The 26,596-nt window shown below is 42.9% G+C and overlaps 2 protein-coding genes across 7 annotated transcripts in view; one reads left to right on the top strand and one right to left on the bottom strand.

The window, feature by feature from the left end:
* Positions 1-10,075, bottom strand: part of Pde6d (phosphodiesterase 6D) — a 45,628-nt gene extending 35,553 nt beyond the window's left edge. The window contains exon 1 of the mRNA XM_052750524.1: positions 9,872-10,075. Coding sequence (XP_052606484.1) covers positions 9,872-9,921 — 50 coding nt within the window. The 5' untranslated portion in view covers positions 9,922-10,075. The remainder of the gene's footprint in view (positions 1-9,871) is intronic.
* Positions 10,076-10,482: 407 nt separating this feature from the next.
* Positions 10,483-26,596, top strand: part of Cops7b (COP9 signalosome subunit 7B) — a 29,407-nt gene continuing 13,293 nt past the window's right edge. Inside the window, exons 1-3 of one of the 6 annotated variants that reach the window (XM_052750519.1) lie at positions 10,485-10,664; positions 19,067-19,244; positions 22,526-22,601. In XM_052750519.1, the coding sequence (XP_052606479.1) occupies positions 19,083-19,244; positions 22,526-22,601 (238 nt within the window). In that variant the 5' untranslated portion in view covers positions 10,485-10,664; positions 19,067-19,082. Of the gene's footprint in view, positions 10,665-15,242; positions 15,569-19,066; positions 19,245-22,525; positions 22,602-26,596 lie in introns of those variants that run through there. The other 5 variants (XM_052750518.1, XM_052750520.1, XM_052750522.1 and 2 more) reach the window with 5 other exon arrangements.

Here is a 26,596-nt window from a genome sequence, read left to right as displayed (position 1 = left end):
ACTGGTGAGTTCCAGATCCTGTCTCAAAATAAACAAGGTAGACTAAGCCTCTACCTGTGTTCACACACATGTATACCTGCACACTTGAACACACATGCACAATCTTAAGTAATGCAATCAATGGAATTATATTCTACTCAGCATGACTAACAATTTCTCAGAGTCCATGCCTGTCCCAGCTAGTTTTATGTCAACTTGACACAAGCTGGAGTCATCTGAGAGAAGGGAACAACAATTGGAAAAATGTCTTCATAAGCTCAGGCTGTAGGCAGGCCTGTAGAACATTTTCTTACTCAGTAATAGATGTGGGCGGGCCCAGCCCATTGTGGGTGGTGCTGTCCCTAGGCTGGTGGTCCTGGGTTCTACAAGAAAGCAGGCTGAGAAAGCCATGAGGAGCAAGCCTGTAAACAGCACCCCTCCATGGCCTCTGCATCAGCTCCTGTCTCCAGGTTCTCTCCTGCCTTCTTTCAATGTGGAAATTCGAGTGAAATAAATCCTTTCCTCTCCAAATTGCTTTTGGTCACTGTTTCATTATAGCAATAGAAATCCTAATTAAGACAATGCCTAAGGAAGCAAGCTACCCATCATAATCTACAGAGAACACATGATTAGACAATCTGTGGTCAGTGTTCATTGGTTGTATGGCTAGTATGTTTTGGTTGCTCTCCAAGAATTTGACAGATTTAAAAAAAATTGTTTTAGGAAATCATAAACATCAGTATCATTTCTAAAACCTGGACTAGGCTATTATTGTAGGCAACACTGACATGGGCAATATTAACATTAAAGAGAAATAAAATGTTCTACTATTTCTTTTATTTTTCGGACAGGGTCTCTCTATGTAATCCTAGAATCCTGGAACTTGCTATGTAGACCAGGCTGGCCTTGAACCAAGGAGATCCTCCTGCCTCTGCCTCTGAGTGCTGGGACTAAAGGTGTGCGCCACCATGCCTGGCTTTTATTTTTATTTTGAGACTGTCTCACTGTAGCCCAGGCTGGCTTGAACTTGCAGCGATTCTCAGCCACACAAGTGCTAGGATTATAGGTGAGAGCTACCACACCTACCTAATAGTATACTGTACTTAGTAAGGAACCCTAGTGAATAAACGGAAGATGCAAAGACTATTTTTGTTTGGTGGTAGGAGTTGAACCTAGGACCTTATACAGGCTAGGCAAGTGCTTTACCACTGAGATACACTACCCAGCCCAAGACAACTGTTTTTGGCTGGAAGCAAGCCAAGTCAAAGACCAAAGTGTAATAAGAGGCCACAGAGGCTTCAAGACCAAACTCTGAGAGAAAAGCAAGGGAACAAGTTCAAACTGCAACAATTTTTTCTTTAATTTTAGCTGTCTGCCATCAACTAGAATGGCATTCTTAAAGAATTAATTAAATTAATTCTTGAGACCCAAAAGAGAAAGGTTATAGTTCCTCAGATCAAAGCATAAGCATAGTATAAAGACATTACTTATATTTCAGAGGATTAAGTAGCTTTATAGTTATATTAGCACTAATATTACTATTACTTTTTTGAGATAGAGTCTCTTGCAGCCCATGGTGACCTTGAATTCAATATATAGCTGGGATGATGACCTTGAACTTCTGATTCTCCTGCCTCCCTCCCCCACCCCTCCCGGGTTGGGCAGGGGACGGGGGGATGGGGGGATGGGGGACGACGACTTATAGGCATGTGCCACCATGCCCGGCTTTTGTGTCCTGGAAATCAAACCCAGGGCTTCATGAACACCAGGTAAACATTTTATTAACTGTGCTACAACCCCAATTCACTACTCTTATTATTAATAATTATTAATAGATTGAATAACTGCAGTTAATATTTATTACTATATGCTGGGTACTGTGTTATATTTAAATTTCATCTAATTCTTGTAACAATCCTCTGAGAATACGAGTTATGGAAACTGGGGCATAATGAGCTGAAGGTCATAAGGCTTCAGGTAGCAAGTCTGAACCTACAATTATAGTCTGCTCTATTTGCTTGGCAGTTACACACACAATTTTGATAGTTATCAAGTACTCTCTATAGAGGCTCCACACATACACACACACACAAGAAAGCAAAGTAGTGTTCCTCTCCCTCCAAAGTTGTTCAAAGTGAGTTAATGTTCAATAAGAAGACAGTTTTAATAAAGTTGAGTATGTCTTCATTTATTCATTGTTTTTTTTCTTCTGGGAAGTATTCAATACATTCTTTTTCTACTCTGAGTCAAATGTTTATTTTCTTAATTCATATTCCATCTGAATATTATATTAATATCTAGAGTATAAATAAATGGAGATAATTAACTTAAAAAAAAGAAATTACATAGTTGGGCATGGTCTTTTAATTTCAGCATTTGGGAGGCAGAGATGAGGCAGAGGCTGGAGGCTCTCTGTGAGTTCAAGGCCAGCCTGGTCTATATAGTGAGTTCCAGGACAGCCAGGGCTATGTAGAGAGATTTTGTCTCAAAACAAAAACAAAATTCTATATTACTTCTACACAGATTCTAATAAAGCAAATTCCCAGTGGATTAAAGATAATAAAATCATAAAACATAATCTTCTCTGACAGTCTTTTTCCTGATATTAAAAAAACAACTTTAAAAACTCTGGTTTGGCAGCACTGAGCCATCTCACTGCCTCCCGCCATATTCATTTATTAAGGAACACGTTTATGCCAATGAAAAAAATTACTCAAATAGTTAAAATAATATAGAAGCCATATGAGAAACCTAGTAGTATAAGAGTACTATGGTGAACTAGGTTGTAGTCTCAGCCATTTGGGATGCTTAAGAGGGAGTGATGCCTTATGTTAGGACTAGCCTAGACAACAAAGAGACCCTGTCTCAAACAAAAAAGCACTATGATAAGTGTATATCATTGAAAGCAATTGACAGTACCTATCTTTGGAAATTATGAACATGATAAACTTGAGTAAAAACATTTCAAAACAATTCTCTAAGTTTTTTTTCTTTTTCTTTCGAGACAGGGTTTCACTGTGTAGCCCTGGCTGTCCTGGAACTCACTCTGTAGACCAGGCTGGCCTCAAACTCATAGAGATTTGCTTGCCTCTAACCTCCCTAGTGCTGGGATTAAAGGCATGAGACACCACTGCATGGCTAATTGTCTAAGTTTTATAAAAGCAAGTAACAGTAAACATTAGTCACATTAGCAAACTACACTAAATATATTAAAATACTGTAATAAAATGTAACAGCAAAATAAGACAATATTTAAAAATATTTTTTTCGGTATTAAAGATTGAACATAGGTGAGTATGCTTTTACTGTCCTCTTTTTTTATTTTATTTTAAACTTTTACTTTGAGACCAAGTTGCCCTGGAAGGCCTTGAACTTTAAATGCTTCTGTCTTAGTCTCTGAGTAGCTGGGATTACAGGCTTGAACCACCAGGCCTAGCTAGTAACATCATGTTAAAAATACCCCTTCTAAACAGAAATAAAGGAGGAAATCATTCATTTTGTAGCCTTCAAGTGTCAAGTAACCTGTGCATAACAGCCACCCAACAGACCTTTGTTAGATGTAATAAATGAGGAATGTGGGACTCATAACCTATTAGCTGTTTAAAACAATCAACCAAAATCTATGCAGAAGAATCACATTTGCCCCCCAAATATTTTATTCATAATTTTCACTTACAATTAGGAAATGTTGTTCTTTTAACAAACAAAGATATAGAAGACTCTTAACGTGTATTGTATGAGCTGAAAACAGGTAAGACGGGATGGGATAGAGATACTAAAAAAATGAAATCCTGGTAAGTATTTTATTTTTCAAGTAACATAACAAATATGAAACCTTCCATGAATTCTCTCAGTTACAGCTGAGTTTTACAATATTATTTATGCTTACTGGATATCTATAGTGGACATATGAGCAAAGCTTTGTATGAATAAAAGGGACACAAATATTTATGACTTTATAGATACATACTCATGTCATGACAAGCCCACTGAAACTATATTAAACCATACTGTGAAACTAGGTGATTACCCCAAGCATGGAGGTATGCATGGAGCAAGAAATAAATCAATGAAACAATATTCTAAAAGTAAACTCATGTATTATGGAAGTTTGTTATTTGACAAAGACAGTGTTCCAAAACAACGAAGGAGGAGTGGTCTAAGTAGTTAGTAAACAGTACTAGATAGATGGCTTTCCAAACAGCTTATTCTCACCACACACTGTAAGTATAAGTACGTTTTAGGTAGGTAAAGGGTTAAGTACTGAAAATTAGAAAACAGGTCATTTGATTAATCTTAGGATAAGAGAGATCACCAGCACCTTAAAAAAAAAAAAAAAAAAAAAAGAAATCTGTGCTTCTGTAAAGCCACAAACATTGTGTTATAATTCAACTGTCCCTCTCTACAGGGAAAGTATTTTTATGAGCTGAACCAGATTATGAGGGAGATCTTCTTAAATAAGACAAAAATGCAAAAGCCAAATGGAAAGTATAGATACATTTTAAAAAATACTTAAAAAGAATTCCATTCAACCAACAAAAAGGAGATAAGCCAGACACGGTGGCACAGGCCTGGAATCCCAGTTTCCAGGAGGCTGAGGAACAAAGATTACTAGTTCAAGACTTGCTGGGACTACAGAATGAGTTCAAGGCCAGTCTGGGCAACTTAATGTGATTTTGTCTCTATGTAAAAATTCCAAAAAAAATTTAGGGAGATACACTGGGCTGTTGGGGAAGAAGTTACTGTTTTCAGGGATGTAGCCACTGATGAATTACTCACACACCAGTGGACCAGTGGAGAGCTCCACAACCATCCCACTGGACGACCCTGGTTAAACCCAGTGAGTAAGTCACAAAGCAACTTGATGAACTTGATGGGAATGGGAGGGAGAAAAGAGAAGGTGGGGAGGAATGTAACTACTATGTATTCTATACACAGTATAAATCAATGAGTTGGGATATCCCTAAATGGCAGAGTGCTTGCCCAGCATACGATTCAAGCTTAAGTCTATCCCTAGTGTTGCAGAAACAAAAACCCAAAACCAAAATCACAGAAAAGGATTTGAACAGTATACTATTACAAAATACTTACAATAGATACATTAGGCAAAAGGCTAATATGAAAAAATATAAACAACATCAGAAAGTGGCAAGAAAAACAAACCATAGTAAAATGGGTATACTATCAAATAGTTCAGAGAAGAAAATTGGAAACGATGAGATTTGCAGCTTCATTGATAAAAACACTGCCAAGACGTAAGGCTCAGTGTGTATTGGGCACTTTTTACCTATCAATTCATTTCACGTCACAACAGACCTGAAGACAGAGTACTGCTGTTAGTCCTACTTTCTACCTAAGAAGACTGAGGTGAAACTGCTCGGGAACAAAGGACTAGAACCCCAAGGCAGGCAGTGCCGCTCCTCAGTTCAGGATAGCTTTCCTCTGCCTTTTTTGGAGATGGTGCCTAGAATTTGCTATATAAATCAGGTAAACTAGGCTGCCTCAACTCAGAGGTCTGCCTGCCTTCGCCTCCTAAGCACTGGGGTTAAAGGTGTGTGCCACTACCACCTAGCTAGTACAGCACTTAACCACCATGGTACGTTATTTTTCTAGAGAGCTGGAGATGCAAGAATACAAATTTTAAAAAGATAACACTTTTTCAAATGAAACAAGATTTTCAATAAAAAGAAAAACCAAACAAACAAGTCAATGTGCAAAACTGAGTACTGTTGGTGGGAGAATATAATGATTTTTTTTTTAAATAGTAATGTGGCATTTTGAATGAGAATAGCCTCCAGAAGCTAGCTCATATATTTGAATGTTTAGTCACTCACTAGTTTGTGGAACTGTTTGGGGAGGATTAGGAGGTGTGGTCTTGTTAGAGGTGTATTACTGGGAGTGGGCTTTGAGGTTTCAAAAACCTTCAACCTTCCCAGTTAGCTCTCTCTGCCTAGTATTTGTGGATCAGATGTAAGCTCCAGCACCATGCCTGACCACCTGTACTCTTTGACCCTCTGAAACTGTAAGCCCAACACCCTTTCTTCTCTAAGTTCCACTGGTCACAGTGTCTCATCACAGCAACAGAAAAGTAAAAGGACAAGTAGTAAGCACAAAACCTTTTTCAGAAACAATCTGAAAACAGTTCAGAAAAAAAATTCCAACAAAAGGTGTCGAGTGATCAAGTTGCTTCTAACATAAAATTATCTTTTAAAACATGATGGCAGAAGCCTGGGTGGAATGTGGTGGCAGCAGAGGCAGGCAGATCTGTGAGTTTGAGGCCAGTGTGGTCTACAGACAGAGTTCCAGGGCAGCGAGAGACACAGAGAGACTCTGTCTTAAAAACCAAACCCAAAACAAACAAAAAAAGAAAGCAGGTAAACCATACAGTTCCTGTTTTCTTTCTCTCTCTTTCAAAGACTTACTATTTATGTGTGTGTATGTGTGTCTACATGAGTTTCTGTGTGCCACATGTGAGCAGGTGCCCAGGAAGTAAGAGGATGTCAGATCCCCTGGAATTCAGTTACAGTTAAGTTGCCAACCGCCTGGTGTGGGTTAGTAATCAAATCCAGGCCTTTAAAAGAACAATTAACACCCTTAAGTTCTTAACTGCTAGCTAATCTCCAGCCCCCTTTTCCTTCTCTTCACTTTTAGATGTCAACAAAGGACACCAGAGGATGCCCACTTCATCCCTCCCATGCTGATTGTTTGGCTGGAACCTCCAGCTCGCTCCTGCAGCTCCTGAGGAGTCTAAGAAGACCCATTCCCATCTCTCCAAACTCTGCCCACTCAGAAAGTCTCTGAACAAAGGGAAGGCACCAAAAAGCCCAGCTCCACATTCTCGGTGGCTACGGCAGCTCCTCTCCTGAAGTCGCCAGCAGCCTAAGTCTCCCACCTATGCATTCAGTTTTTAACCATACTTGGGCACAAACCCAGCCTGTGGAGGACAAATCATCATCCCTCACCTACCGCTATATAATCTCCCTGCTTTAGTTCAGGCGTGTGGCTTCTCCGGCCTCCATCTCTGGGCTGGAGAACTCACCAGGAAGTTGCTTTGCTCAAATAAACCTGTTGTTATACTTTTTCAGTTCAGCTTGATCTAGCTTACTGTGCTGGCAGAGAAACCTATTATGGTGCTACAGAAAACCTATTACTAACTTCTATGTGGCTGCTTCCCTTTGTTTTATATTTAATCAGCTCAGGTCAAGCTTCCCCTGAAAGCCTGTTTCCGAAGCACTAACATCACTACTTAGGTGGCTAATTCACTCCTCTTCTCTTCTCTTTTATTTTTGGTTTTTCAAGTCAAAGTTTCTCTGTGTAGCCTTGGCTGTCCTAGAACTAGCTCTGTAGACCAGGCTGGCCTCAAACTCACAGAGATCCGCCTGTCTTTTCCTCCTGAGTGCTGGGACTAAAAGCGTGTGCCATCACACAAGGCTTTAAGTCTTTTCTATATTTGCCTTTTAGCCTTTTTCTCAACAGTCCATGTCAAGAGTAAAGGTGACAACGTGTAAGCTTTTCTGCTATAGTCATTTATTCCAAACATTTGTTTTTAGCAGTGCTAATTATAATCTGACAAAAGCATTGCTTCTGGAATTTAATTCCCCACAGCCTATGGTTTATTATCCACAGCATACACATTAATAATATAAATTATTTAAAGGAAAAATAAAAGCCATGTTATAGCTTTTCTAACACTTTAGTCATCCATATCTGCTTAGGCGTTCCATTATAAAGACAAACAGAATCGTACATGAAGCTATAAAAAAGTCTGTTACTAAACTTCACTATCTAAAAACATTGAGCGTGTATCATGAATGGCAATATGTAAGGAGATGCAGCCTTCTGTTTTTAAAAAGCACAGCAGGGGCAACTCATTTTCCAGTCCCCTCCCAGCTGCAGGGAGCTGTTTCTTTTCTTCTCAACACACGCTGCTTGCTTGCCCTTAAAACCAAACCAACAAAACCTCAGCAGATTAGTTTTCACTCGAAGAGTTTTCATTTCTGCACCCAGAACTTCCTGTGTTGTTTTTTTCTCCCTGGTGCTACGGAAACCCAAGGCTTTGTTTATACTTCCAGTCCACTCATCCACCCCTTTTAAGACTGTGGTGGGTTTTGGTCCTTTTTCTTTTTTGGAGTTAGGGTTTCACTCTATAGCCTAGACTGGTCTTGAACTCAAGACCATTTCCTGCTCCGGTCACCAAGTGCTGGGATTATAAGCATGGTCTATCATGCCTTGCTAAGCACTCTAATTTTACTGTCACCCTTGGTTTCTTTTTCTGCCCCCCTCCCCGCCCCCTGTTTTGGTTTTTCGAGACAGGGGTTCTCTGTGTAGCCCTGGCTGTCCTCCTGGGACTCTCTCTGTAGCCCAGGCTGGCCTTGAACTCACAGAGATCCACCTGCCTCTGCCTCCTGAGTGCTAGGATCAAAGGCGTGCACCACCATGCCCGGCCACCCTTGGTTTCTGACTATGACAAAGCAATTAAATATTGGAAGAGGTGAAACAGGTCCTGTCTTCACAACCACAGGCTGCTCAGAGAACAGTGCTTTCCTAACCTCCAGGGGAGGAAGGAGCTCAGTGAGCGATGGCTACATTTCACTGAGGGAGGAACTTACGAATAGTCCATACTGTATGGAAGGGGGGTAAGCAGAAATTAAGGTCAGCAGAATGTAAAACTGGAATACATTTCATCCGCGTTCTGAATCCTAGTACTTCCAGCATTTTGGAGACAAAGGCAGGTGGATCTCTATCTGAGGTCAGTCAGAGGTACACAGTGTGACACTGTCTCCAAAACAGACCAAACCCTGCAAACCTTCCTTACTATAGAGAGAGGTTACAGAAGTCACACTACAACAGGCCTGAGGCAAGTGTTTCTTTTCGATCTCTGCCTCCTCACTTTTTTCCTTTATGAAGGAGGGTCTCCCGTAACTCAGGCTGGCCTTGAACTCTCTATGAAGCTGAGGATGACCTGAATTTCTGATCCTCTTGCTTGTATCTCCCAAGGACTGGGGTAATAGGCATTTAACACCATGTCCATGGAGGCAATTATTTCTTACATAGTACCGTGTCCTCAACACAAGGAATTGTGAACAGCTCCACCATAATACAGCATTAAACCCAGCATGCCAAGGAACAAAGACAGTTTTGCCAGGAGTCAGTTCAAAACCAAAGTACCTCAAGGTATCTCTCACACATGCTCATGTTCCTCATCTTGTTGGAAAGAGAACTTGAGTGGCTGAGGAGAAAAGTGACCATCCAATGCTTCAAAAGCCAAGAAAGTGTTAAGGTGGGGTCGGTCTTGGATTTCTCTTTCCCCACCTCTCCACTACTCCAGCTCTAGAAGAAGCCACAAGTGAGGAAGAGAAGTTGTGGAAACAAGACGGGGTTGGTGGTGGTTGGGTGGGGGTGTGAGGAGTGAGATGGGGTACCCAAGAGCACGGACAGTTATCTCACACAAGGTCACTTGCTTGGAGTTACTTTCCCCTGCTCCCTTATGGGCTTCCCGCCAAAGATGCTCCCCGGCAGGCTCGGAGGCCAGCCCGCCGCACCCCCTCGGCCTCTGCGTGCGGACCACAGCCCCCTCCCGGCCTCCCGGCCCCGACTAGCCCCCGGGACACCGGTTTTCGGGGCGGACACCTCTCGCAGCCAGGTCCCAGGGCTCCTCCGCCCCCGTCCCCCGGGGCTCCGTCAACGTCCCCTTCCTCCCTCAGGGCGCCCCTGTGCCCGCCTCCCGTTCGCAGTCCCTCCCGGGGGGCCCGGCACGCCGTTCCCTTCCTGCCCCCTCTCGCAGGAGAGGGGGCCGCGGTGCCCACCTGGCGCCCCCGCCACGGCCCGGCTCCTCGGAGCCACGGCCTCCTCCCAGCCCTCCCCGGCCCCGCCCCTGCTCCCGGGCGGATACAGTTTGAAGCCTCTCAGGATATCCCTGGCCCGCTCGTCCTTGGCTGACATGATGCGGCGCCTGCCGCCTGCGGCCCTCCCACGCTGGCTCGGCGGGGCCTCGCAGACGGTACCAGGAACCGAGACGGAGCCGCTGCCCGGCCGGACACCTCAGGCAAGCAGCGGTGACGGCCAGACCCGAACCGGCCTCTCCCTCCCCTCGGCTCCCGCTCCTGATCCCTTCTCCTTCCCTCTAGTCGTGGAGCTCCCGCCCTGAAACCAATGGCAAGCCGGCTTCGGCGATTGGCATTCCGAATAGCCAATAGCAACGCTCAGCGGCTTCGCTCGGGGACGGAGAGTGTCAGTGGGAAAGGCCCTCCCGGAGGAGTCCCGGAGGACAGAATTTTGTTCGTGTTGTTGCCTAGAGTTTGTCCCAGCGGAGCGGTGGCTTGAAATCTTCAGAAGCTTGAGGCGCCTACTCCGGTCGCCGGGCGCACTAGCGGTCTGAGACTATGGCAGGCTGCTCTGTGCAAGGTGGCAGAAACTACATTTCCCAGTCTCCCAGGGAGTAGGCTATCCCAGCTCACCGCTAGAAGCCAGGGACTACAAATCCCAGTACAATCTGCGCTCGGTCTTTCTAACTTAGGCTCCAGTGTGCCGCGCAGTGTGCGCAAATATGGAATCCTTCTGTAGGGTTGGTTTCTGAATCCGGTTTCTTGAAACCTGGCGGGAAGGTCCTCTTTCTCCCTGGAGACATGACAGCCCACCGACAGTTAACTTCTGTTTACAAGGAACTCAGAAGTCTGCAAACCATGGTAAGACTGCAAACAACTAACAAACCATAGATTAAGCCTTGAAAGATAATAGAACAAAATGACTTCCTCAAATAGTGCTAGTTTATTAGTCTGAGGTGCATTTTTACTTGCTTTGCAGGGTTTATGTTGTGTTTCTGCTTCGGATTGGGAGAGCTAAGGATTGTATACTCAATGTCAGTATAGGAAGACTTAAAAGAGTTTGCCAACCCGATCACTTTTTAAAAAAAGATTTATTTATTTATTTATTATGTATACAGCATGTATGACTGCAGGTTAGAAGAGGGCACCAGATCTCATTACAGATGGTTGTGAGCCACCATGTGGGTGCTGGGAATTGAACTCAGGACCTCTGGAAGAGCAGTCAGTGCTCTTAACCACTGAGCCATCTCTCCAGCCCAACCCGATCACTTTTTATCTTTAATTTTTTAAATATGAAGAAATTGAGGACCGGAGAGGCAGACTGGCTGCAGATCACAGCAAGTTGAGAAAGTTAGAATTTGGTTTTAAGTCTACTGACCTATAGTCTAGTCTCTTTGCACTACACTGGGTAGGTGATATTTTTAGCAGCATGACAATGTGATTGTTTTTCCCCTTAATGAACAGTTTCCCCAACTAGTGTTGAAACACTCAGAATAGGTAAGCATTTATTTGGTGGATTTCCTGAAAGGAGCTTTAGTGTGAGACTGTGATATTCTCAGTCTAGATATGTCTTGCTATTTTGACTTGATTATTTGTCATTCAATTTGACATTTAATATGATTTTCCCAGAAAGTAGGGAAAGTGGTTTTAACCGTCTGTTTCTTTAAAGATGCCCATGTCCTTCCGTAGGCTTTCTTTCCTGTTCCTGTTCCCACTATACCCATTTGAGCACCCACCCATTTTTTTTTCCTTTCAAGTAATTCAGCAAACTTCTTCTTTTTTTCTTTTCTTTCTTTTCTTTTTTTTTTGTTCAGGTACTGAGTTAAGGGAAAGGTATGTCACTGTCATTTGGAAGATACAGAACTGTTTAGGGAGATAAGGAGATTCAAGATGGAGTTGATAAGTGGCACAAAAGAAAATACATTAGAATGCCACCGAGCTTTACTTCTTGGCCGTTAGGTTAAGATAAAGTGGGGAACACCTTAGAGGTGCTGATGAAGTGGAAATGGCATTTTAACTTAAAGCAGTGGTTCTCAACTTGGGCGTCACAGCCCTTTGGCAAACCTCTATTTCCAAAAATACTTACATTGCACTTTATAACAGTGGCAAAATTACAGTTATGAAATAGCAATGAAAAGAATTCTATGGTTAGGGGCCACTACAGCGTGAAGCACTCGGAAGATTGAGAACCACTGACTTAAAGGATGAGGGTTTTCCCCTCATGTTACATTTTTTAAATCCTGAGTTATCTTTGTTACTGAGCTATGCCATACATTCCGTGAGAGAAGATATATATATACCCATCAATATCACCCAAATCAAGATGTAGAACATTTCCAGCACTCATTATGGTCTTTCCCAATCAGTACTGAATCCTCATATCTGGAGGTAATCAACTACTCTCTTGGTTTTATGACTCCTAGATATTTTGTCTGTATTTGAATTTGTATGTAGATTTCACTTAAATGTGATTATACTGTGTGTATAGTATATGTCTGGCTTTCTTGTTAATCAGTATTTTTGTGTTTGCACCATTTTTTTTTAGTTGGTAAGTTGTATGTATAAACCAGAGTTAATATCTTATGAAATTAATGGACATCTGAGTTTTATCATTGACAGGGAAACATTCTGAAGTGAGCATTCTTGTATGTTTCCTTTTGTGGACATGTTGCATAGATTTTAGGGGAAAAAGTTGTTAATCTTGTAGACCACGCATATGTCAGTGGTAGTAGATATCGCCAGTTTTCCAAAGTGATTGTAGAACTGAGGCTTTTGCCCACTCTGTAGGAACATTCTAGTTGGTGTTCATTCTTGTTAACACTGGGTGTTTGCATAAGTCTTTTTAATTTTAGCCATTCTGGCTAAATGTGGTATTTTGTTAAAGTATGCATTTCTATTTTTCCGGATGCTGACCTTCTTAATTGCCTGTTTGAATGGTGTTTTTGTCAAATACTTAAGGCTTTTGCCCACTTTTATAATTAGGCATTTGTCTTCCTACTGATTTGTAGTTTTTTTTTTTTTTCTTCCCAAGACAGAGTTTCTCTGTGTAGCCCTGGCTGCCCTGGAACTCACTCTGTAGACCAGGCTGGCCTTGAACTCACTGAGATCTGCCTGCCTCTGCCTCCCAAGTGCTGGGATCAAAGGCGTGCGCCACCACCGCCCAGCTGATTTGTAGTAGTTTTGTAGATTTCTTTTCCTGACATATACTTTGCAAATATCTTTTCCAAGAATGTGTCTTCATTCTCTTACTAGTGTCTTTTGAAATATAAATTATCTTTTTTTTTGTATTAGTGTTGGGGATTGAACCCATGATCTTGCCTGTGCTAGGCAAGAGCTTTACTACTCACTTACATTCCATCCTTAGTACAGATTTAAAAAAATGTTTTGGATTTATTTATTTTATTTTATGTGTGGGATGGAGAGATAGATGGCTCAGCCATTAAAGGCTAGGCTCACAGCCAAAAATATTTATTTTATGTGTATGAGTGTTTTGCTTGCATGTGGGTATGTGTACCATATGTGTAGTTGGTCTCCTTGGAGGTCAGAAGAGGGTGTTGGGTCCCTTGGAACTGGAGTTATGGATGGCTGTAAACTGCCATGTGCGTGATGGGAACTGAACCTGGGTGGAGCAATGAGAGCTCTTAACTACTGCACCATCTCTCCAGTCCCATTCTATTTTTTTAGAGAAAGAAAAAGTTATTAAGTTCATTGTAAGGGAGCAGCAGGCCAGCAATAACGAGAGTGCTGCCTATAGCCAGACATGATTAATATAATAGAGTAGTTGCTCTTTCCATTGAATTTAAGAAACATTGAGTATATGGTTAATAGAATTTTTACAGGCAAATATGAGAGAAAGACATTGTAAAAATAAAAAAGTAAGACTGGGAGGAGGGGACTAGAGAGATCCGCCTGCTTCTTGAGTGCTGAGACTAAAGCCACGCGCCGCCATGCCTGGTGTCTTCCATGTTTTAAAGGCAAAAAAGACAAACCAAACCAACCAACCAAACAAACAAACCCAAATATCTAGTTTTTCTTCCCCAGTCTATTCTTTTCTATGCTTCCAATCTTTCTCATGGCACTTGATAGACTGGAGCTCTTTGTGGACAGTTTGTTTTTGTGATCATGTGATCATATAACCTTCTGTAATTCCTGCTAGAGCACAATCGATATTTAAAGTTATTTATTTTATGTGTGTGTGTAGCTAGAGTCTTCCTGCCTGGCCCACAGTCAGGACAAATCTCTCTCACCTGCCAGTCCCACAGCCGCTCAGACCAGACCAAGTAAACACAGAGACTTATATTGGTTACAAACTGTATGGCCATGGCAGGCTTCTTGCTAACTTTCTTACAGCTTAAATTAATCTATTTCTATAAATCTATACCTTGCCACGTGGCTCGTGGCTTACCGGCATCTTCACATGCTGTTTCTCATCGTGGCGGCTGGCAGTGTATCTGACTCAGCCTTCCACTTCCCAGCTTTATTCTCCTCCTTGTCCCGCCTATACTTCCTGCCTGGCCACTGGCCAATCAGTGATTTATTTATTGACCAATCAGCAACACACTTGACATACAGACCATCCCACAGCATGTGTGCATGCTTTGCCTGCATGTATGCCTGTGCACCATGTACGTGCCTAGTGTCCATAGAGACCCGAAGAGGGCACCAGATCCTCTGGAACTGGAGTTACAGATAGTTGTGAGCTGCTACGTGGGTGTTGGGAATTGAACCTGGGTCCTCTAGAAGAGCAGCCAGTGCTCTCACTGCAGCACCTAGATGTTAATTTAAAAAAAGAATGAATTGGTTGGTGCTAGCCTCCTTCATTCCTCTGCTTCCTGAGGTGTGTATTCTAGTGTATAATAGGTAGAAAGGCGTAAAATAGGTAGAAAAGACTTATTTATTTTTAATGTGCATGTGTGTGCTTGAGTGTAGAATGCGCACCATGTGAACGCAGTGTACGTGGAAGCCAAAGAGGGCATTCGATTTCTCTGGAACTGGACTTTAGGTGGGTGTAAGCTCCCATGTGGGTGTGTGCTGCCATGTGGGTGCTGAGAACCCAACCTGAATCCTCTGCAGCAGCAACGGCTCTTAACCGCTGAGCCATCTCTCTAGTCTTCCATCTGCTTATTTGTAAACAGTTTCAGAATAGAGGTTAAGAACATCGTCCTTGGCTTCCGTGAGCCTGGATTCCAACATTGCCACTTACTGACTTGAACTGTTAGCCTTAGTTAGCATATCGGAAAATGAGAATATTTTATACAGATCATAGTTTTATGAGAATCTGGCAAGATAAATATGGACATCTGTCAAACAGAAAAATAGTTCAATCAATAGTGTGTCAGAACGCCGGGGTAGCTGCGGTTGCCTGGGGGGCTCACCTGTAAAGAAAGTTCAGCCAAAGGGGTGCAAAAATTTTGGCCCAGGGTAGTGATGATGACAGCTACTACAGAAGCCCTAGAATTACCTCTCCTCGGGCGCTGTGTTTCACTTGCCTTTCCTCCCAGTTCTGGGGCTGCAGCTGGGCAGGGACCCTCTTCTCCCGCTTCAGCCTCACTCTAGGTGGGAGGTTGTGAAAGCCTAGCGGGAACATTGTGTAGGCGGAACTCGAGTGCAGCGGTGGGAGGCTTCCGGGGGAACAGCACCGGTGACGGGTCGGCGGAGACAGAAAAGCGCCGGACGCCCGGCCGATCATGGAAGCTTGACAACCTGCAGGCAGGCTCTGGGAGGCCGAGACATCGGCGAAGAGGACAGAGAGTCGGCGCAGACAGGTAGGGGACGGCAAGAGGGCAGGCCCCACTGGTCTTGGCTGGATCTCCAGCTTCGCTCCCGCAGGCTTTCCCAAGAAAGCCGATGGCCACTCCGCCCCGCCCCCGTTGCAGGACGCCGGGAGGTCCTCTCTGTGTGCTGGTGGCTAGGAGCAAGCCCATCAGTCCTGACGTCCATTCTAGCTTGCGACTGTCATCTTCCACGCGGTAGCTGCCCTCGATGCGCCCCTTCCTACAGAGGCTGTTTCCTTTGACCCTTTTTGGCTCTTCAGAATAGCGTCTTCCCGAGACGGGCATTCATCTCCCCACTCCGTCCCTATCCGCCTCCTCGAGGAGCCTCCCACTTCAGAAGAAAACGTCGATCATCATCTTATTCCATCTAGGGTATACCCACAGACTTTGCTCTTGAGATTGGGATCTTTCAGAGGCACCTCAGTTTCTCCCCATCTCCAACACCCTTCGCACCCTGCTCCTTCCACTTAGTCTCTTGGCTGAGAGTCCCACCTGTCTCTTCAATTGTGTGTGTTTGCGGGGTGGGGAGGGACCAGGTTTTGTTCCTCATTTTCTTTTTTTTTCTTTTTTTTTGTTTTTTTCCAGACAGGGTTTCTCTGTGTGCTTTGTGCCTTTCCTGGAACTCACTTGGTAGACCAGGCTGGCCTCGAACTCACAGAGATCCGCCTGGCTCTGCCTCCCGAGTGCTGGGATTAAAGGCGTGCGCCACCACCGCCCGGCTGTTCCTCATTTTCTAACTTAGTCTTCCCCTCACCTGTCTTCCTCTCCTTCTTCTCCTCTTCCAGTCCTCAGCTTTCCTTTTTCCTCCCCAGGACTTTGTTTTCTAGTCTCTCTCTCTCTGTCTCTCTCTGTCTCTCTCTGTCTCTCTCTGTCTCTCTCTCTCTCTCTCTCTCTCTCTCTCTCTCTCTCTCTCTCTCTGTTTCTCTCTCTCTCTCTCTGTCTCTCTGTCTCTCTCTCTGTGTCTCTCTATCTCTGTCTCTCTCTGTCTCTGTCCTCTCTCTGTCTCTCTTTCTGTCTCTCTGTCCTCTCTCTGTCTCTCTCTGTCTCTCTCTCTCTTTGTCTCTCTCTCTCTGTCTCTCTCTCTCTCTCTGTTTTTTCGAGATGGTTTCTCTGTGTAGTTTTGGTGCCTGTCCTGGATCTCACTTTGTAGACCAGGCTGGCCTCGAACTCACAGAGATCCACCTGGCTCTGTCTCCCGAGTGCTGGGATTAAAGGCGTGCGCCACCAATGCCAGGCCACTTTTTCTGTTTGTGACAGGATCTTCTTAGGTAACCCCAAGTGAGGCAACATACTTACTTTTCCTAATATCCTGAAAGGGCTTGTCTTTGACTTTTTTTCTTCATTCACACACGCACACACAAGCACACATACCTTTCGTTTTGTCACACTCTTCAGTGTGTATCCTTTCTGGAAGAAAGTTTTATGTGAGATTCCTTTAGTGCCCATACACACTCATCATATCTTTATTACACAATTGTTGAACTCTTCTGTACCTAATATCTTGATGATGACAATACAATATCTGCATTGGGGGTGGTAGAGATGGTTCAGCTGTTAAGTGCATTGGCTGGCTGGGCGGTGGTGGTACACACCTTTAATCCCAGCACTCGGGAGGCAAAGGAAGATGGATCTCTGTGAGTTCGAGGCCAGTCTGGTCTACAAAGCGAGTTCTAGGACAGCCAGGGCTACACAGAGAAACCCTGTCTCAAGACAGAAAAAAAAGGAGTACTGGCTGCTCTTCCAAAGGACCTGTAACTCCAGCCTCTGGGAATTTGGTGCCCTCTTCTGACTTATGTGGACACCAGGCACGAACATGGTGTACATTCATATGTGCAGACAAAATGCTCTCATAGAAAAAAAAATAATTAAAAAGCAATATCTGCATTGTTCCTTCATATCCTATTATTAAGATTTTATACAAGTCCTGGAGTCATGTTTGTTAAAATGTCTGTATCAGCAGGAGGCGAAATAGATACATTTTCTGACTTAAAGAGAATGTATTTTCTAGATTTGAATTGCGCTCTCTCTCTCTCTCTCTCTCTCTCTCTCTCTCTCTCTCTCTCTCTCTCTCTCTCTCTCTGAGACAAGGTAGCCCTTGTTGTTCAGGAACTAGCTCTGTAGACCAGGTTGACCTCGAACTCACAGAGATCTGACTGCCAATGTCTCTCGAGTGCTGGGATTAAAGGCATGTGCCACCACTGCCTGGTTAGATTTGAATTATCATTGCTTAATTTTGTAATTACTTTTCCCACGTTCCTATGCTAAAATGACTTTTTTTTTTTTCTGTTGCTGGCCTTGTATGGTATCCTAAGCATCGATTTATTGTGGAGCCCTTAAAATGGGGTTTTTGATTAAATGAAGTGTGGCTCTTGTTTGTGATATGTGCCTGGCTGTAGGTGGAATTTTTAAAAAATAATTTATTTAACCTTATGTGCAATGGTGTGAGGGTGTCAGATTCCCTCGAACCGAGTTACAGACAGGTGTGAGCTGCCATGTGGGTGCTGGGAATTGAACCTGGATCCTCTGGAAGGGCAACCACTGCTCTTAACTGCTAAGCCATCTCTCCAGTCCCTGTAGGTAGGATTCTAATGATACAAAAATTGCCTCTGTGCATAGTCAGTATTCTCTCTCTCTTAACCAGAGCTTAGAAATGAGGAAGATACAAAACTGTGGAGGCCCAAATTACTCAGGGTCAGAGAATCTGAGCTTGCTTTACCTAGGAGGGCTACATAAGGAGATGATTTGACCATGGGTGTGGTTACCAGGTGTTTGGAAGGGTCTATACCTGGCTGTGCGATGTGCTTTGATCTTGCAAGGGGGAAGTCTTTTGCCCCAGCCCTTGGCTTTGTTATAAAAAGCCCTTTTGAATAAACGGAAAAGGCCCTCCGGTAACTATTCTGTGTTTCTGTCTTTCTTCTTGTTACTAGATCTCTCTTTCTACCTGATATTTTCTTATCCCTCTCTCATAAGAACCCTTCAAAAGGTGGGAGCTGACCTCCCAAACAAAACATATATAAAGAAACTTCCCTGTGTCCTGGTCAGCTTTAAGGACTTAGAAGATGATGCTTCTGAGGGTACAGATAGGGAAGTGTCTTTTAGAAGATGTGTTTCAGAACAACTTCAGAATTGAGGACAGAATACCTTTAACTCCAGAGTGAAGTTTGCCCAGCTCACAAAGTGGAATTGTATCTAGATTCAGGGACTGTTTTATGAAGAGCTGTGAAATTAAAGTGTTCTTGTAGCCAGGAGTGGTTGCGTACACCTTTGATCCCAGCACTCAGGAGGCAGAGGCAGGCGGATCTCTGTGAGTTCGTGGCTAGCCTGGTCTACAGAGCTAATTCCAGGACAGACTCCAAAGCTACACAGAGAAACCTTGTCTCGAAAAAACAAAAACAAACCCAAAGTGTCCTTGTGTCTGATCCAGCCTTACATCCACACTTTGGAGAGGAGAAGGTGGTAGAATGACCGGCCCACTTTCCTTTTGGACAGATCTCAAGACCGGAGAATGGCAGGTGAACAGAAACCCTCCAGCAACCTCCTGGAGCAGTTTATTTTGTTAGCCAAAGGTACCAGTGGCTCAGCCCTTACCACTCTCATAAGCCAGGTGCTGGAGGCTCCTGGAGTATATGTGTTTGGAGAACTGCTGGAGCTGGCCAATGTTCAGGAGGTAAGAATAGTTTTCAGACAGTTTCTGTCTTCTCTGTGCTATAGTTTTCTGATTCTCCAGGTTTCCAGCAAATTTCAGCATTGACTGTGGACTTGTTTGGTACCCTGTTAATTGGAATTGGTGGGGAGGAGATCAAGGATAATGTCTTAGAGTCTTTATCCTGTTCCCTTAAACTTGGATAAAATCAGATTGCGTTGTTAGTTGTCTGAAAGACAGTAAGAAGGTCCGAATGATGTCGACCCAAGTAGTGTTGTTTTATTGTTGTAGTCAGTTTTCGTCATTGTACATTAAAAATGAGATTTGTTGAAGAATAAAGGGATGTAAAGCAATTTATGCTTCCCAGCCTCTACTTCTCACTTTAGACACGGGTTTTGTTGTTGTTGTTTTTATTTGTTCTTTTGAGAAAATTGCAGATATATTTGTGCATTGGAGGGAGCTCTCAGGAGATTTCAGTGTGTTGGAGGGGCAGGCTCTGTGCCCTCTGCCACCACAGGCTTCTGCCTGTATAGGATGGCACTGACTGTGTGCATGACCACTGTCTGCTGACCTAGACCAAAGTACTTCCTGTTAGTAATTTGCTGGATGCAGCTGAGGGTGGCCCTGGTGTTCTTGGTGGTAGTGGTCTGCATATAGGATGTGTTGGCATTAGTTAGGTAGTTTACCTTCATGGCCACCATGACACCATTGCTATCTATTGTCAGCTTTATCTCAGAGCCAATTGTAACCTGAGGTGTGAGCCTTCAGGTTATTGGGTTCAGTACTACATGTCTGCTTATTTCTCTTGATCAGGAAACTAGACTTATTGACTACCTCACAGGTGGTGTTTCTTCCTATGATGGCCAGAGATGGAAATGGAGCCACTTTTTTTTTTTTTTTGGTTTGTTTTGAGACAGGATCTTGTCTGTGTTGAGGCCTTAAACTTAGCATGTAGCTTGAGATGAGTTGAAATTCCAGTACTTCTGTTCTGGGATTATAGGCATGTACTACCATATCTGGTTTTATTTGGTGCTGAGGATTGAACCTAAGGCTTCATGCATGCATGGTAGGCAAGCACTGTACCAATGAGCCACATTCCCAGCCAGCCTGACTTTTATTTTGTTAATTGTAAGGGTTTTTTGTTTGATTGGTTCGTTTTTGTTTTGTTTTGTTTTTTTCAAGACAGGATTTCTCAGTGTAATCCTGGCTGTCCTGGATATCACTTTGTAGATCAGGCTGACCTCAAACTCATAGAGATCTGCCTGCCTCTGCCTCCTGAGTGCTGGGACTAAAGCGTGCATCAGCACTGCCCGGCCCAATTTTGAGTTTTTATTTAATGTAACTTGCTTGTTATACTAAGGTCTGTGAGGGTAGAGTGTTTTGTGCTTACCATTGCTTCCTTGGGCTGAGTACATAGCCTTACACATAGTAGACTTTCAGTAAAGATTCAATCAATAATTCTTTGAGGAAGATTTGAGAATTAGGCTTTTTGTTTTGGTTTAGTTTGGTTTTTTGAGATTGACTCTCATGTTTCCTAGGCTGGCCTTGATCCTGTTTCTCCTGTTTCCATCTACTAGGTGCTGGGATTACAGGAGAGTGCCACTGTGTTTGGCTAAGCTCATTTTCCAGTAGAAAAGCTGACCAGCTGTAATTGTTTCTTCAGATTCATGAAAAACCTGAATGAGACCTTATAGACTTAGCGAGTCAGAGAAGTTTTGGAGTACCTGCATTAGAGAAAATAGTCTATTCCAGCTAGCTTTGTAATTGTATGAAAAGTAGGGGCTAGATTCGGTGTTCTTTACTGACTTCTTCCACTCTGAAATGGCAGCTTGAAGTATAAGGGTGCTGGCACTCTCACATTGGTGCTTGCTGGGCCTTAGCAAATCACCTCTGCCTTCTGTTTCTGTTGCCCCTGTTTTGAGCCAGGAAGAAGCTAGTTGCTTTTCAGCATTCTGAAATTATGGATGCGATTATTGGAATTCCTTTTTAGATAGCTAAAATAGAATAGTGTTGTTCCTGTTTTGCTTTATGGAATTTGGTAAGTTGGAAGAGGTGGTGTGTGTGTGTGTTACTGAGGACTCAACCTACAGTATTCTGCATGCTAAGCAGGTGCTCTGCCACTTAACTATGTCCAAGCCCTCCTTTTACTTTTATTTTGAGCTGGGGTCTTGCTAAGTTTCCTAAGCCTGTAGCTCAGGCTGGCCTTGAGCTTCTGATCTATTCCTTTAGCTTTACAAGTAGCAGAGATTACAGGCCTGTTCGAGGTGACTCAGCTCCTCATTGCATTTTTTCCCATGGATATCATTTTGCCACCAACATAAGTAAAATAAATTAATGAACATTTTTATTTGGCTCAGGGTAATAACTCTGTTTCAGTATAGCCTTTCTGTCACACGTTACACTGTGCTAATATTGCCAGGGTTCATAGTTCATATTTAGTGCTGAAACTTGGAACTAGCCATACAGTTTGTTCAGATTTGATCGATAGTGGGTGTCACTGTACTAAGTTGGGGGCTGGCAAGATGGCTCACTGGGTACCCACATAAGCCTGATGACCTGAGTTTGATCTCTGAGAACCTTCATAAATGGTTCTCAAAGAAAATGGACTCCATAAAGTTGTTCTGTGAACTTACGCATGTGCACTGCATACATGACCACACATACATACAATGCGCACATCATGCACAACAACAAAAGAAATACACAAGTTGGTATGTGGACAGGATTACCACACTCTTCTTTTTCATTTAAGACAGGTTCTCATTTGCAAGTAATCCAGGTTGGCTTTGAACTCAGTAGGTAGCTGAGGATGATGTTGAACTTTTGATCCTCCTGTGTCCACCTGCTGAGGAAGTGCAGGCCTGTGCCACCATGCCCAGTTTATGCTATGTGGATTGAACCTAGCTCTATGTGCATGTTAGGCAAGACTCTCCTAGCCTTCAGTATTTGTTTTAAGGCAGAGGAGATCCTGAGAAGACTTGAACTGCCTCTAGTGCACAAAGCTTTGTGGTGGAGTGGCTGTCAAGGGGGCAGGGAAAGGGGGAAGAAGAAGCTACTTGAACATCTTATATGTTGTGCAAAATGTCTTCCTGAGGAAGGAAGAAGATTCACTTTTGGACTTAAATAATCATGTTTAGTTTTTCTCCAAGAATCAGAAGTGGAAAGGACCTTAGGAACTACCTAATTAAATAGTACAGAAGAAATGGCCATGACATCTTTGGCATTTGGTCACATGTCCTGTATCAGAATATTGTAGTGATTAGTGGAAATTCATTGTGTGGTGAACTTTTCCTGTCCTTCTTCAGCTTGCAGAAGGAGCCAATGCTGCACATTTGCAGTTGCTGAACCTGTTTGCCTATGGAACATACCCGGATTACATAGGTGAGTTGGAGAAGATCCTTCAGAAGATCTTAAGAAGATTGTCTGAACTGTTGAGCTGTTCGTAGGGTGTGGGCAGGGTAGGCAGGTCTAATTATTGACTTGACTGTATCTCTGTCTTCTGTGCTCTGAAGGTAATTTCATGGAAGGATTTCCCTGATAACCTTTTAATGTCCTAGGCATAAAATGGGTTTTATGTGTGTGTGCATCTGTGAACAGAGCCCTTGTTTATTTCCCAGATCAGCATCTTGAGAACTAGTGTTTGTAGGACACTCACCTAGCAAAATAATCCAGTGTTTTGTTTTTTTGAGACAATCTTACTATGTAGCCCTGGCTGGCATGGAACTCACTATGCAAAACAGGCTGGCCTTGAGCTCACAGAGATGTACCTACCTCTACCTCCTGAGTGCTAAAACTAAAGGCATGCTTCATCACACCTCTCAGTTCAGTGTTTTAATGTTATCAAAATTTTGTGAGGGGTGCTGGTGAGATAGCTCAGCAGATGAAGACAGCTGATACAAAGCCTGATGATAGCTTGAATTCAATCCCTGGGACCCATTTAGGGAAAAAAGAGAACTGACCCCTGTACTCACACACACTTTTTTTTTTTTTTAATTCTTATTTTGCTTTATTTGTTTTTTTGAGATAGGGTTATGTATAACATAGGCTGGTCTTGAACTCAAAATATTCCTGCTTCATTCTCTTGAGTGCTGAGATTATAAGGATGAACCACCTTGCCCAACTTGATTGTTACCAAAATAAGATTACTATATTGAAGAGAATTTGAAAAATATTAAAACGTTATAGACCATGAAGTTACCGTTAACATTATGATGCTGGGTGTTTCCCCCTATGCTTGTTTTGTGTTATATGGGTATAATTAGCTTGTGTATGCACTCTCATACTTTGCCTTCCCAGGTCTTTGCCCAATCCACATGTAAGATACTTAATTTTTTTTTTAAAGTCAGAGTCTTGCTGTGTTGCTCAGGCTGACTTCTAACTCTGGATCCTCCTGCCTCAACCTCCCAATTTCTTATCTTACAGATATGTGCCATCATGTCTACATTCATTTTTACTATTTCATAATAAACCACTGTACCACTGAGCTACATTCTTAGCCCATTTGAATGTTTTTATTTTAATTCACCTTTTTTGGGTAAATCTTTTCATACAATTTTTTTTTTTTTTTCAAGACAGGGTTTCTCTGTGTAGTTTTGGTGCCTGTCCTGGATCTCGCTCTGTAGACCCGGCTGGCCTCAAACTCACAGAGATCTGCCTGGCTCTGCCTCCCGAATGCTGGGATTAAAGATGTGCGCCACAACCTCCTGGCTATACAATATATTTAATCACATTTTTCCCTACTAACTCCTCCCAGATCCTTCCTACCTCCCTATCCACCCAATTTCATGGGTTTTTTTTTCTCTCTCTCTTGAAAATAAAAAAGTAAAAACAAAAAACAATAAGAAAAAAAATAAAAAGTAAAACAAAACAAAAACAAAGCAAAAGTCTCTCATCAAAACCATGGTGTCCATTCTGTGTTGCCTCACACTCCTGGGCATGGAACCTGCCCTGGAGTACAGTTGATGTACTCAGTGATATGCCATTGGAGAAAACTGATTTTCCCTTCCCCAGCAGGTGTCAATCACAAATAGCTTCTTGGTTAGGGGTGGGACCTTGTGTCTATCTTCCCTCTCAGTGTTGGGATTATGTCTGGTTTGAACCTGTGCATGTTTTGTGTCTGCTCTCACAGTCTCTGTAAGTTCATGTGTACATCAGTCCTGTTGTGTCTGGATGACACCATTCCATGGTCCACCACTTCTGACTCTTACAGTCTTTCCACCTCCTCTTCTGCAATGATCCCTGAGCCTTGAGGGGAGGAGTGATGAAGACAACCTCTCTGGGTGCTCCAAAGTCTCTCACTGTTTACACATTGTCCAGCTATGGGTCTCTGTGTTAATTATCATCTATTGCAAGAAGCAGCTTCTCTGATAAGGGCATTTTTTGAATGGTCTTAAATTATAATCTTAAATCAGGAGTGGGCTGGCAAGATGGTTCAGTAGGTAGAACACTTGCTGTGCAAGGCTGACAACTTCTGTTCAGTCCCTGGAAGCCAGAGTCAAAGTAGAGAACTGACTCTGGAAAGTTGTTCTCTGACCTCTACATGCACACTGTAGTATGGCTGTGCTCACACTCACACATTATACACACACCCACACAATAATAGTGATTAAAATATTAAGAAACATTACATAATCAGGAGTACGGTACTTACATTTGTCTCCTCTTCCTCCTCCTCCTCCTCTTCTCTCTCTCTCTCTCTCTCTCTCTCTCTCTCTCTCTCTCTCTGTTTTCAGTGTGTATAAGTCAGTGGTTTTTAGTGAATCCACAGAGATATACAACCATTGTCATGGTATGATTTGAAACCTTCCTGTCAAGGCCAAAATATGTCCTTCGTCCCTCAGCAATCATTCCCTATCCTACTGTGATCCCAGGTAGCTGCCACTCACTCATTCTAGGTTTGGCTTCTGTCCCCAAGCATGATGTCTGGAGGGTCAGCAAACCTCAACCCTTGGTGCCGTAGTCTTGCTCCACTTGATAGATGCACCATATGACGCTCTTCACCAGCCAGTGGATCTTTGGGTTGTTCTCATAGTGCTTAAAGGTTTAAATAAAGGGATGGGTGGGTGGCTCAGTGGTGGAGCTCTTGCCTAGCATGCACAGGGTCCTGAGTTCCTCGAGTTGAGGAAGCCAATAAAAGGGTTAAATATGATACAAAGTGAAAGTGGTAAGATTAGTGAGTATCAGATCATCTTTTTTTACATTTATTTTATGTGTGTGGTTGTTTGAATGAGAAGAGCATTGGGTTTTCTGCTCTGCTACTCTCCCTTACTTCCTTGATACAGGTTTGTGCTGTCTAGTTTTATATAACTTGACACAAGCTATAGTCATCTGAGATGAGGGAACCTCAACTGAGAAAATGCCTCCTGAAGATCCAGCTGTAGGAAGCCTGCGGGACATTTTCTTTCTTTCTCTCTTTCTTTTTGAAATTAAAAACAGGTTATAATTCAAGAGTCCAGGGTTATTTGAAACTGGAAAATATTTTCTCTGTAGAAAATAGTAAAAATGATAACATTTCCCAATAAGCCCTTTTAAGCCAAATAATTGCTGAATTATACATATAAATATTGATTAGATTCTGGGATACAGAGGAAACTTATCTTCATCTGTTCAGCGAGCTATGTTTTACTTAAGTTGGGTAAGTGAGATTCCTATTCATCTTCCCCTTCACTGTTAGATTTATGGCAGACATTTTTCTATAGGCTAATCCATAATCTAAAAGATTGTAGCCTCCCCTCCTGAAAGTACGGCCAGTGTTTTCTTTTATCAGCTTGATACGGTACAAATTCTTATCCTAGTAGTGAAATGTTCACTAAAGCTTGCCCAGTGATTGGGAAAACCCAAAACTTATTATAAGCCATAGTCATCCTAGGGTCCCCCCTGCTAGGTAGCCTCCCTGGATCTGTTGGTTGCAGTCTGGTTGTCCTTTGCTTTATATCTAGTATCCACTTATGAGTGAGTACATACCATGTTTGTCCTTCTGAGTCTGGGTTACCTCACTCAGGATGATATTTTCTAGTTCCATCCATTTGCCTGCAAATTTCATGATGTCATTGTTTTTCTCTGCTGAGTAGTACTCCATTGTGTATATGTACCACATTTTCTTAATCCATTCTTCAGTTGATGGGCATGTAGGTTGTTTCCAGGTTCTGGCTATTACAAATAAAGCTGCTATGAACATAGTTGAGCATGTATCTTTGTGGTATGATTGAGCATTCCTTGGGTATATACCCAAGAGTGGTATGGCTGGGTCTTGAGGTAGATCGATTCCCAATTTTCTGAGAAATCGCCATACTGATTTCCACAGTGGTTGTACAAGTTTGCACTCCCTCCAACAGTGGAGGAGTGTTCCCTTTGCTCCGCATCCTCTCCAACGTAGA

Source organism: Peromyscus californicus, unplaced genomic scaffold (assembly GCF_007827085.1).
Source record: "Peromyscus californicus insignis strain IS unplaced genomic scaffold, ASM782708v3 Scaffold_21__1_contigs__length_65335640, whole genome shotgun sequence".
Taxonomy (NCBI): Eukaryota; Metazoa; Chordata; class Mammalia; order Rodentia; family Cricetidae; genus Peromyscus; species Peromyscus californicus.
The sequence above is the reverse complement of the archived record's forward strand: the minus strand, read 5'-3'. Positions and strand labels throughout refer to the sequence as shown.